This window comes from Phalacrocorax carbo, chromosome 1 (assembly GCF_963921805.1).
Source record: "Phalacrocorax carbo chromosome 1, bPhaCar2.1, whole genome shotgun sequence".
In the NCBI taxonomy this organism is placed as follows: Eukaryota; Metazoa; Chordata; class Aves; order Suliformes; family Phalacrocoracidae; genus Phalacrocorax; species Phalacrocorax carbo.
The window spans coordinates 86,729,052-86,742,534 of record NC_087513.1 but is presented as its reverse complement, the minus strand read 5'-3'; the positions used below and the strand labels follow the sequence as shown (position 1 = coordinate 86,742,534).

The 13,483-nt window shown below is 39.5% G+C and overlaps 1 protein-coding gene across 1 annotated transcript; it reads left to right on the top strand.

Moving 5' to 3' along the window:
* The first annotated feature begins 1,525 nt into the window (after positions 1-1,525).
* Positions 1,526-12,775, top strand: CD86 (CD86 molecule). The gene is made up of 6 exons (XM_064465131.1): positions 1,526-1,743; positions 1,890-1,939; positions 3,207-3,548; positions 7,488-7,799; positions 10,334-10,468; positions 11,272-12,775. The coding sequence occupies exons 1-6, from the start codon at positions 1,676-1,678 to the stop codon at positions 11,289-11,291; spliced, it is 927 nt and encodes a 308-aa protein (XP_064321201.1). The 5' UTR covers positions 1,526-1,675; the 3' UTR covers positions 11,292-12,775.
* Positions 12,776-13,483: the final 708 nt, after the last annotated feature.

The window sequence follows — 13,483 nt, the reverse complement described above, 5'->3', positions numbered from 1 at the left end:
TCTTCATGCAGCCATCCCCAGCAACATGCCTTCTCCTGGAAGACTGCAGCCAGGAAACCATGTAGGATCTTTGAGACTTCTGTCCTCACAGATCCAAATCCAACCCATAAAGAAAGGCAAGCAGTGTTATCTGGTATTTTTGCCTCGGTTTTATTTCTCTCTCTCACTCTTACTTTCAGTTCCGGTTTTGGTCTTTGCTGCTGAGGCAGTCAATGCAAAACATGCCTAGCTATTGCAGTACAATCTCACTATTTCACTTATGTTTCCAGTTGCTAAATGGTTTTAATTTCTCCTCTTACAAACCCGCACTGGATCAAAAAAATAAGGCTATCTTTTGGTTTTTTTACTTGACTGGAAGAAAAAATTCTTATTCACAGGAGGGATATATGACTGCTGAGAAGGGGTTTCTGTAGTTTTTGGTGGCTTGGCACGGGCAATTTTATTTAGGCAATCAGTTGTGTGGTTTAATTCAGTGGGGCCCAGCCTAGGAGGAAAACCCCTTGTTCACCATGTAGTAGGGTGGGAGAAGCAGAAAGCGAATGACCTCTACAACTATGGAGTCTCCACAAGCCCTCCCTCCTCTTCTGCTACAACAGGTGGATCACAAAGAAAATTATCTATATCCTCTAAGACATTTGGACTTCTTTCTTCCCTTTCCTAAGAAAAGGCAGGATGAATCTGATCTGGAAAAAACATCTATCACAGTTCTGTGTGTTACAATACACACACAAAAAACACATCAGTGGACTGAGGGGAATTCTGTATCAAACAGAAGAGACTTTTGCTCCCAAAGACCTGGAGTAAAGGCAAAGACCCAAGTGTACCAGCTTAAAATAAAACATGACAAAAAATGGGAAACCATCAGAAAGCTGTACTAGTAGTCAGGACAGCAGACAGCAATCTTACTGGTTTAAAAATAGTATGAGAGCTGAAGAGCTCTGAAGAGCTTTTACATCTGCTCCAATAAAATTTGGAGCTGTTTAAAAGAGGAGAGTGAAGGACCTTGGCAGGGGTGGTGTGGAGGCTTCTCAAAATATATGGAAAAGGCACAGGAAAAACACAAAGGTGCTGCTAAAATGCAAAACAGCAACCTCAGGCCAGTCAGATGCAGGTGTTATTCTCTCACCAGTGGGAAATGGGAATGTCATGGGAATTACATTTGGGTGTTCACCAGGATTATAAACCCTTGTACCACATGAACCCAAGCAGCCATAGAAGTGTTTTGCTTATGAGATGAGTCATACAGTTTCTTCTCTTTTTTTCTGAACAGATACCAGTTTTTCTTGAACATAAATTATGTGCTGTTTAGCCTCAACTCTTTAAACCATATAGGATTTCTCTCAGTTATCTTTTACTGTTTTGAAGGATAGGTTCCTGTTACAAAACTGAAGGTCACACACTTCATCACACACTTCTGGTAGCTGACGACATCATGCCATCTCCCCCACCTCCTCCTTCTGTGTCACCCTCTCCTCCCCCTCTACTTTCAATTCCCCCATCTTCTTCCCCACAGTGCTGGGCCAAGCATGCTCCCCATTCCTCTTTCCTCCGCACTAGACTTTTTGGGTATTCATCCTGTCCTGTGCACCCCGGGGGCTCTGTGTTCTTCCCATGGCATACCCTGTCTGCAGTACTCTTGTGCCACATTACCTCCTCTGTAAACCAGACATCTGTCATGGCTTGCTTCTTGTTGCTAAAGGCTGTGAAGCACACAGAAGTCCTTGCACCAGTCCATGGGAAAAGGTGAGATTAACTTTCTCAATCATCTCTCTTGCACTCAAACTACTTCTTGTTTTACCACTTCTTTGGGAGTACTGGAGAAGGTACTGGAGAAGTTACTGGAGCGTTTTCAACCTCTAACATATTTCTTTCACTCTTCCTTCTCACAGCGTCATGGAGGTCTGCATATTCTTCCTTTATGCTATGATACTTCTCCCAGGTAAACGGCTCATTTTTTAATTGTAAAAACTGTTTTGATTATTTGTGTCCTGCTGTGTGATACTTTCTCATCCACTAAGAATCTCATTCCTGAGCAGTAATTAATAATTTCTGTTGAGCAATCAAGGTCATATAGCCTATGTGACATGTATTTAAATTGTGTGTAGGGACTCTATAAAATATGTAGTAAGTACTTTCTCTCTTCAACTTTATATCTTTACATTACACTTATTTTATGTTGCTCTTAAATTTTCGATTTAAATCTATCTTTAAAATGTGTGTATATCACCTCTGTATATTACAGAGAAGAGCAGTATTAAATTGCAAACTGACAGTTTGATATGGGACAACTGGAGTTTTAGGCAGCTGCAAAGATCATTTTGCAGTCTGGTGCTCTGGAAGAGCAGTCAAATCTTTGCGCCAGGAGAGACTGTAAATCTCCTCCTCCTTTTGAACACAGCAGAGGTGTTTGTATCTTCTGGGACAGAGGACTGCATTTCTCATTCCAATAAAAGACAGTCCTCCCGGCCCATCGCCACCCATAATAATGGATACATGCACTGATGAAAGCAGGAGAAAAATCATCCCTTGTGTAATACAGTTCATGCTTTCTTTGCATGAAGGCGTAATTGTGTTTATTGACACAGATCAGCAACAGAACAGTTAAACCTGACATTTAATCTGTCATTAAACTCTAGATTAATTACAGAACAGTTAAATCTGACATTTAATTTGTCATTAAATTTTAGATTAATTCTTCAGTGAGACTGAAAGTGTTCACCTATTTCTGACTGTCTGGTCACCAACATTTACCACACAGCATGCACTGCACATTTTCTTCAAAACTGCAATGCCGTGTTATTTTATTAGGAGAATGAACTCAACTTTTTAAAAAGAAATTGTGCAACTATCTCCTTTGTGGAAGACTCTTGTTAAACTCAGGATACTACCTACAAGAATGGTTTGGACCTTTTCCCTGCAGATAAGTCTTCTAAAATACAGACACCTGCAACCTCTGTGTCGTAGGCCTTCCTTGGAAAGTAAAATATAGGAAGAAAAATAAGAAACAGTTTTATGACTGAACTCCACAAGACTAAGTGAGTCAGTTTGAAGAACTATGTGTCCTGGCATACCTAGTGGGAGAATTTGTGTCTAAAGGCTGATGTTCTTATTGCTATTGTTGTTAAGTATTGCCTCTGTGAGCGCAAATACTTGGTATTCTTTTGTAGCTGATGGAAACCTTAATTTCTTCTCTCTCTTTGTTTAAGGTATTGCTGCCAGTGTGCATCAAGTGAAGTCATTTCTCAATCACACTGCATACCTATCCTGCTATTTTCCAAACTCTCAGGAAATTGAAATAAAGGATTTAAGAGTTTTTTGGCAAAAAGACTCTGTGGAAGTGGTGCATGAAGTATACCATGGCCAAGAAAAACATGATAACCTTAGTCCTAAATACATAAATCGCACCAAGATGGATATAGACAAATGGACCTTGCAATTGTTAAATGCAGGAATTGTGGACGAGGGACATTATACATGTATTATACAGCAGAAAGATAAAGGATCATCAAAGGTCATACACACATCTGAGTGCTTACTGCACATCATTGGTAAGTAATCTCCTCTAACTGTCATCTGGTTGGAGAGTTCTGGGGGGTTTTCTGCCACTTTGTTTAGTCCAGAAATGTGTGGTGCTGTCCCCAAGCCACTGAAGATGTACCTGCACTGGAGCAGAATTTCTAAAGATGGATAAGAGCATTCTCCATAGAAAATCCTCAGCTCTGAATGGAAAGTGCTCATATGGAAGCAATCAGAAGTAGAAGAAAATAAGGCAATAATTTGCTCAATATTGCATCATTCCTATTCCCACCCTGTCATACTTTATAGTGAAAACCGTTTTGCCTTCTTCCTCTTGTCTCCTGCAAGTTTTATGGCTTTTAGGACTCTGGAAAATATACTTCTTTATTTGCATCTGATGCACTACCTTCTATTAAAACTAGCAGTAGTTATCATCATTGGTGGTAAATTACAATTGAAACAACAAGATTTCTGCAAACACCCAGCTACTTTATGATCATATAAATCACAAGGAAAATAAAGAAAAGAGCAACTCACAAGTCAAAGATTAGAAGTTCATATGTTCAGCTAAAGAAAGACTGAAAATACCTCTGAAGGAAAAAACACATGTGTTGATGATATTCAATCTGGTTTCTTGCAGGTTATCAGAGGAAAAGGCAGCAAATCTTTTAACAGGGAAAGGGAAGTGAGGAAACAATCTTTTCCTAATATTTTCTAATATTTTTATTAATTCCCAGTATATTTTCCTAATGTTTTTCTATTTTAAACTGTTCTGTTAGTAATGCTTTGTCCATATGCCTGTGTTCTCTCTTCCATTATGATAATGCTAGTCATTAATAATAACAGCTTCTAACTTCCACTGGTGTTTTCAGGCTTCAGCATACTGCTTCAAAAGAGAACAGGCCATGTGTAACAGCAGCCAAAAATGAAGTACCAGGATGTCTGAGCCTATTTAGCTTTGTGCTACCAGCAAGTGTTCCCTGGATCCACAGAAAGAAAACCTAGATTGATAATCTTGATACTCCCAAAATCTACTTGATAAGTATTTTCAGAGAAGTTTTAGAACTCAGATACTCATAATGTGCACTCAGTATCAAGGCCTCCAATTTAAGAGATGTTTAGCATCAACTGTTCAGTTGTTTTAAGCAGTTAAATCAGTTATCAGCTTAGCCAACATCTGAGCAACATGCTATTGAAGTCTCATACTTAGGCAATAAAACTCTCCTAGATCTTTTAAGGTTTAACTTAGGAAGACTGTTTTAAACTATGTGCTGCTGTGTTCCAAATGGCTCTCTGTTCCATAAGCTCCCAAAGGAAGGAGCAGTATAAAATCATATTTTTAAAAAAATCATAATATAATCAGAAGAAAAATACAAATGCTGACATGTACCTGTGCTTACCTACTGTTTCTTAATTAGAATCTCATATCATACATAGAGGGTTTTTTGTAGTATGGTGTGTCACACTTAAAATGTACATAGGAAAGATTGAGTGCTGTACAAGAATGATAGGGCATTTACACAAAGCTATCTAGATCACTTGGTGACTAAGCCCATTCAGAAATACTGAAGTACCTTCTAATACAGTTTATATGTGTTATTTATATGTATTACAATAGGACAATATATAAATAGATATACTTGTATTATATGTATTGTGTACAGACAGGATGATTTATATAAGAATGATGAACACAGATCCTTCTCCAGAAAGAACAGAGGGCTTCACAACAGAAAGCTTTGGCTCTTAAAACAGCAAGGTAGGGACCATGGGGCCAAACAGCTTAACTTGAAATTCTGCTGCTATAACATCTCTAGTGCTTCCTTTGGATGGATCAATAAGGGAAGTAGGTGAGACTAGGGAAGCTATTTCAAAATATGTGCTGTTCAAACTCTTGTGAATGAAACTGATGTCAGAATAGAGACTTAACAGTTTGAGTCCTCATTCTAAAGGGGATGTTGAAAAAGTTAAAAGCATGAAGAAAAGCTCTACTAGAGTTATCCAAAGGCTGGAAAAAAATACAGTCCAACTAGAGCCATTAAAACATCAGTCTGATTACTTTATAATACAGAAGACTCAGAAGAGTCTTGTTTTCAGATTGTGGGAACCTGAAATACACATAGAACTTTAGATATTTTAAAAAATGGCTAATTAATTCAGTGAAGATATAAAAACAATCAGTGGCTGGAAGCAAGTGAGAAGTAAGGCACATTGTCAGTTTAGAATATAGAACAAAACCAGATAGAGTGATTAAGCCAATGAGAAAAATATTAAGGGCTTGATGGATTACTGTCTCTTGAGGTATTTAAATCTAAGCCCGTAGCCTTTTTGGAAGTAATGTTATCTTTAAATACAAAAGACTTCCTGAAACATGTTTTTCTGTTGACAGTCCAAAGCTCACATATACGTAGCCCACATTCTGCATGCAACCAACATCACTTTTCAGTAAATTGAGGTTCCAGAAGCCATAAAACAGAAGTGCTTTGATCAGGGTATATTCCACTATTTCCACTTGTTTACTGTCAGTAAGATTGAAACTCTTAAATCACTTGGAAGATGTGGCAAGTTTCACAGCCATAGATTTCATTTCTGCCCTCCCTATAAAATGCCAAGGAGAGAATAAATACTGCAGACCAAAAGCTGGAGTGAGCAGTCAGCTAAGCAAGTCATATCTTGAGGACAAAGTGGAAGCTTGAGCTCTCCTGAGGCACAACTTAACTAAATTTTGGGGTATAAAAAAGGTGGGGCTTTTTTCCATTTTGAATTCACAGCCAGGGACTCTCTTGGGGATTTAAGTGACTAAGCAAATCCTACTCTCTGTGTGTTGGGATAGAGCAAATAAAAGCAACATCATATTTCTTCATCCATCCATATTAAGAATTCACTAGGGCAAGGATTAGAGCCTGGATCCAACACATGGAGTGTGTGTGCAAAAGAGCTAGACCCTCTTAGGCTTGTATTTTTCTAAGAATCCTTTCCCCCTTCTCCAATACTTCTCCATATTGTTTTTACTCTTATTGGCACTAAAATAATGAAGCATTTTCGGTGAAGTCTTGAGTCTGTTTCTTGGGGTTTTTTTGTTTGTTTTTTACCTTGATGTATGCCAGTGTGCAGTCAGTATTATGCCTACATTCTCCCCTTCTCCTTTTCCATTATAGTCTACTATTTCTACTATAATCTTTTAACCAAACAAATCCTGGTTGAGAATATTTGGGAGACTATTTAACAGAGAGTATTTGTTAAAAGCTTGCATTTATCATTCATATTTTATGTTTAAATAATTCTTTCCAATCCTGTTTCACTAACTATTTCTTGACGGGGAAACTTGACTTCTTAAAGCAACAGGTCTGGTTTTCATTGACTGAGATGAGTATCCAATGACACAAAGTAAAAAACTTGTACTGTAGTCACTTCCACATAAAAAGCCGAGCTAAGGGAGGCCTACCATAAAGTTGAGTGAATTACTGCAAAATGTTTACTCATAATACTGATAGACACCAAGGATATTTCTACTTATGACAGCACTGGACCTCCAACCTACCCCATGTGAAGTCCCTCAGATTATGTCTTTCTCTACATTTCACAGTTATAAGTTTGTGGTGTTCCCCTTACCTAATCAAGAGGTCAAGAGTAGGCAGCACTGTGTCCCATTCCCATTTTGTGCTTAAGCACTGACCTGCAAGCAGGCCAGGTTTGATTATTTTGAGGTGTCAATGGATCAAAAGGAGGTGGGAGAGACAGAGGTCCATTGTCTAGCTGATCAAACTTATGCTTTTGAAATACCTTGAGGACAAGGAGCAGCAGGTCTATATGTACACCAAAACCATAACAAACCCTTCTTGGGACTCCCATTGTTTTCCTAAGAAAATTGTTTAGACTTGCTTCTGCCTCAAAATCTTAAATAATTGGCAGGAACTGTCATGAGATGTGGTATGTCTGACTCATAATGCTTTCTCTTTGGTCTATTTCAGCCAACTATAGTCAACCTGAGATAGCAAGGCTGCACACTGGGGAACTAAAGCCCAACGAATACTTGAATCTTTCCTGTTCTTCCAGCGGAGGTTATCCAGAGCCCAAGCAGATGATTTGGCTAATTTCACAGGAAAACACAACAACGAGGCTTATGTCTCAAATGAATGTTTCACAGGATGCTGTAACAAAGCTGTACAATGTTACTAGCAAGCTGAATATCCCAGTTACTACGAACACTCTCACTAATATTAGCTGCTTGCTTCACCTTGGAGAGCATCTGGGGAGCCTTGTCTCAGTGCCGCTAGCCATAGGTGAGTCTCCATTTGCCCGTTCCAATTTTCGCATGGGTAGGAGCAAAGCACGTTGCAGTAGAGCTGATCACAGATAGCAGCATAGTCAAGGCAGGGAATAAAACTGAAGTAGCAGTAGGGGCTGGTTACAAGGGCTGTATGTTCTCCATCCTGTTCACCAACAGCCACGGCCACCAAATTCCCACTCCTTTCATATGGGAAGTCTTATTAGAGCCAGGAGAGGGCACAGAGAAGGAAGGTTACTGCTACACAATCCAGAACACAGCCCTGTTCATCCCCTCCCTAGATGCTGCTGCAGTAGCAACAAAGCAACCTGGATGCCTGGATTAGGCAGCAACCAGTATCTGGAGGTGACAGCTGTTAAAAGAGCTTGCCACTTCACAGAATCAGAGAACTGTTGAGGTTGGAACAGGCATCTGGAGATCATATAGTTCAACTGCTCTGCGCAAAGCAGGGTCAATAGGTAGTGCAAGACCTTACCCAGTTGACTTCTAAATATCTCCCACAACCTCTCAGCAAACTGTTCCAGTGTGTGACCACCCTGACAGTAAAAATTTTTTTTTCTGATGTCTAAGTGCTGAGCTGCTATTCTTAATGACTCCTTACAGAAATGTAGAAGGCTAAAAAGAATAGTCCCTTGGACCAGATTTGGCTCACAAACTGCCAAATAGACTGTGCTGAGTTTAAGTGTAAAGGCCATGAAACTTTGACTAGTCTTAGAGGCACTCCTGGTGGTTTTCATATCATTTGGCAGAATGAAGTGTGCATCCCAAAATGACTATTTGGGGATTTTTTTTCTTCTGAGATTGCGTCTTTTTTTTAGATACCTCTTGCAAGAAGCAGCTGGGGACCTGAGTTCCAATTAGACTTTAAAGACTTTACTGCTGGATTATGTCAGGGTTCCACATGACTGATCCTTTCTTTAAACTGAAGCTGTACTTTATTTACCTCCTGGGACAGGAAAACCTTTGATATACTTTTATTCATAAGCTATGGCACAAGCACATCAAAATAAAGACAATTCCCATTTTGGTCACAAGTTTGTTTGGCTTGCCCATGTCTCCATTAGACAACATTGAAGATGGAGAGCTGTGCTTCAACTGACAGAACAGGGAGCCAAGAGGGAACGGTAACATTGCAGGAAAGCCTACTAGGGTAGTACAGGCATGCACCTTACTACTGCAGATGTAAAAGAAGCTTGCCACTCATTCTGAAAAAAGTTCCACAGTGCAGTTTTCTTCATATAAATTTAGCTAAAGGGTTAAGTCATCAATGTTAGATATGGCAAACTGCCTCTGATGTCCTTACATTCTGGGATTTTTAAATGATACTAAAATGCAATACAGAAGTCTTCTGAGGTTTGCACAGCTCTACACGTTGCTCGTGAATGTTAACATGGATATATTAGCTATAGTGCTGCATCCTCCTCTTCCCTATTCAATGCTTCTTCTTTCCTCCCTGGCTTTATGAAAGTAGCCACCTGATAAGCAGTGATGGTGGGTAAGAAGCTAAGAACTCCACATAAACAAAAATTTTGTTTGGCAGTAACTGACGCTCTATCAGTTGCTAACCCTAGCACCCAGAATCTCAAAAACACAATAACCAGAAATAAGGGGAAACTCCTTTGCATTCCCTACTATTTTCACATCCCTTACAGCATTTCATTAGGCTTTGAACATCATTTCCAACAGACACCAAGTAGTAACATATCTCAGGCTCTTCAAACTTGCACAGTAGCACAGAGTAGCATTAGCACAATAGCTGCCTCATAGGCTCTTGTATTAATTAAGTTGCTGATCTCTCACATGTTACCCAAACTTCAGAAAGAGTACTTTGCCCTGCTGTTGCTGAAGTGGCCATTAAGACCTGGGAGTTTTGCTAGTTATTGGAAATAGAAATAAAGCAATTTCTGCACCCCTTCTTAGAGTTCCCCACCCTCAGAGAAAAAGGACTTAAACCTCCACCTCCAACTCCCAAAGCTGGCATTCTATATTAAACTATTCTCTGATACCCCCCCTAAACTGCTCAAATCGCCCCCCGCGACAGCCCTCGCACAAGCTCTAACACAACAAACAAAGTAAGCAACAGGCCCCATCCAGCAACCACAAACATTCCTGCCCCACAAGAATAAAACATTGCCACCCCACCAAAATCCAACTGAACCAAAATCAGCCCCCCACCGTCCACAGTAATTACTCCCAACTTCCAACCCTCAGCAAGACCACCAATAACAGCTCCAACTACAACCACCAAAATAAATCCACTACCATACCCCAAAACCTGCCAATCCCCTCAAGCCTCAGGAAACGGATCAGCAGCCAAAGATACAGAATATACAAAAACCACCAACATCCCACCAACAGCAATGTGGATAGTGACTTACTGACACTATTAAAGCACCGTAAAAGCAAAGGATGCTGAGGGCCTTTCCCTAAACTTCTAATTCACATAACTTTGGGATAGATTATTTAAGCTAATTGTCACCAAATTAAATATTTGCTGTGTGTATCTATCTCCTCTGTTTTCTTATTTAGAGATACAGAGGGAAGAAATGGAGCAAGCGAAGATAAATTTCTTTGGCCCACTTATAGCTGTGATTGTACTGATCACATTTCTTCTGGGTTTGGTGATATTGAAGAAGAACAGAAATATCTCATCTACCAACCAGAGTAAGTTATTACTTCCAATTAAGCTATACCACCCCTCAAGTCACAGGCTTTGCTCTTTGTAATCATCCCTTTACCTACATTCAGGCCACTGTCAGAAAGTTAGGTTTCACGCTGGACTTAAGCTAAACTTCCTTGGACAATCTAGTTCCTGCAAAAACTTTGTCCATCCAGCAGCAAGTCAAAACATTTATCCTCTGTCTTGTCCTAGGATCCACTTCTCCCTCTTCTTTGTGCTCTGTGAGACTGCCATGGCACCAGCTTACCTCTTTTTCCTGCAGTTTAATCCTTTTTTTTTCTGGGTTTGAGTGGGGTTTTTTTGGTAGATTTAGCTCCTAAAGTCATTGAACTCTATAAGTCCTCCTTGTCCATCACCATTTATAAGAAAGGTGGAGCTGGGGGTGGGATGAGATGTCAGGTGCAAGTATCTCCGTCATCAGAGAGCTGAAGGATCAAGGCATTGTTCCACCACATGGCACAACACTGGACTAGAAGAATCATCTTGTATTAGGAACAGAATTCAATCTTTGCATTGCATTTCTCTAGTTTGTTCCAAGACTGGGTCTCAGCGGTCCAAGGTGTATTCTGCACTGAAAGGATCCTGATGCTGACATCAGAATCTATCATTCCTTGTAGCAACAGGGAAACACATTCCTCGCAGTCAGTCCTGTTTCCTTAGACAGCCAAGGGTCTTGAGCCCCACCTCATTCTTTCTCTGAATCCTAAGATAACTGGACATTTACTATCAACTCTTTTTCAACTCTTATTTCTCATGTTCCTGTAAATCACATATTCATCTATTTTAGGTGTCAGTCTAGCAGTCTAGAAGCTTTCCAGCTTGAAACTGAGGCCATCAGCCAGACTGCTGACTGGGAACCACCTCTGCACATAGCAAGGCCTGAGGTCCCATACTCTTAGATGCTCTGCCAGCACAAGAATCCTCCCCAGATATCCTGCAGAACAACATGCAACATTTTTGTCTGATGGCTGAAATCCACTGTCCAGTGTTCTCTGCTTTTATTTTTGCTCCAGAATGGTAGTAAATGTGATACTTTGCCTGTCTACATGGCTGTCTTTTTGCTGTACCTTGCAGTACACACTGTGACATTGTAAAATCCTGAGTCAATGAAGAAAGCAGAGCTACAAGGGTTATAGAAGGGAATGTCTCAGAAATTGAAAGAGTTAGTCCACAATCTGTGAATCATAACCATCCCTGGAAACGTGACCAGAGACAGGCTATTAATCGTGAGCCACAAATGCTTTCAGCAGAGCCAGTGTGGCTTTGTACCTGTAACTTTCTTGTAAAGGTCCACAGCAGAAAGAGGAACTTCAGGGCACTTGCCCACCTTCTGAGAAAAGCTGTGCAATCCCTATCAGGTATCTGAAACTAGAAATCACCTGGAGGAAAGACTTGCTTTAAACATAATTTCTGGTTGACTTAACGTGGTTTTTTTTACTACCATCTGAGCTTAATATGACTAGACAATTATTACCTCCCATTTTGTTCCTCTGTATTCTGACTGGATGCTATACTAGTTGTTCAGGTGGATGCAGGGACAGAAAATGAAAGCATGATGTATCACTTGTGTGTATAAATCGAAATATACAGAATTAAGCTAAGCAGATAATGAAAAAATATTGTATAAGTAGGTCACATTCCAGTTTGGTTGACTGCCTTCTCCCTTTCTTAATTTTGCTTCAAACCTTGAAAATAGAGCAATCCGTATGCTATGGTATGCTCAGCTGTAGAATTAGTTTTACCTTTCAGAAAATTTTCTCCATTTCACTCAAAATGTGCCAGTTCTTCAATATTGAACACTCTCTGCACTTTATATTCTTCAACAGCATTGACATCTTTCAGGAGGAAGAATGCAGCAGAATTAAGACAAAGTTCTTCTGAGGTCTTGATTGTGTTTGTAGGTCTGACATTTTTAGCAAGAGCAGGGACATTAGCATCACAAACTCAAGACAAATTTCAGCTCAGAGTTGCAGTCTGGGGACATAAATTCTCTATGATTTCTGCTGGGTACAAATATTCTTTTCTGTTAAATGATGTTGTGAGTCACTAGATTCCACCTCCATTTTTTCTCCATTTTCAAGTACATGAGAGAATGTGTGTGTCCTTTTGAGTTAGCTAAACCATTTCGGAGTCAGTTTATTAAGCTATTACACTAACATTCCAAATATTTTCAGTCAGATTAATATCATTCAAATGTTATTAAAAGTTAAAGGTTTTATTTTTAATGTAAAAGTTTATATTTGCTAGCAAACTTATTTAATGACTTATTAAAATACATGTCTTTTTCTGTGTTGGTGTTTTATTCTCTTGCCATTAAAGCAGTATATTGGGGAATACCAACATTTGGTGTTCTTAGGGAAGAAACACTCCCAGAATTATTTCTTGGAAGCAAATTAATAAAAACAATATTGCTGCAGTGACCAAGAATGGCACAACTGAAGGTTTCATGTGTTCATTCATGGAGCTGGATTTATGTGCACAACTCTGTGTATGCATACCTCCTTGGTTTATTGACCTATACACCTCAAAGTGTACATACAAAATTCCAGTCTGAAAATTTGGCCTTCTGATTCTATGCTGCAGGTTGTCAAATACATCACAGGTGGGTCACAATCTTCTCTAAATCTTGATTAACATTTGGTTCCTTAAATAAAGCATGGGTTAAACTATCAGGTATACTAAATCAGGTAGACATCAGCTAGATTTATGTGGTCTCTTGCTTTTCTTAAACACATGCTGTAATTCAGTTAATTTTTTCAACATTTTTCCTTTCCACTCAAGTCATCCACCTCAAATACTCACCCACATTGAGGTAATCAGAACAATAGCTAAACCCTACTTTGCTCCTACCCAAACAACAAGCCTTGTGGGTCTTTTGTCTTCCACATAACTAGATTCTCACATGTACACACACACTCTTGAACTCTCAGTCTCAGAACTCTCTTACTAGTCCCTAAATCCCTATGTGCTGTTTATCTGGTCAGCTTTATGCACTGAGG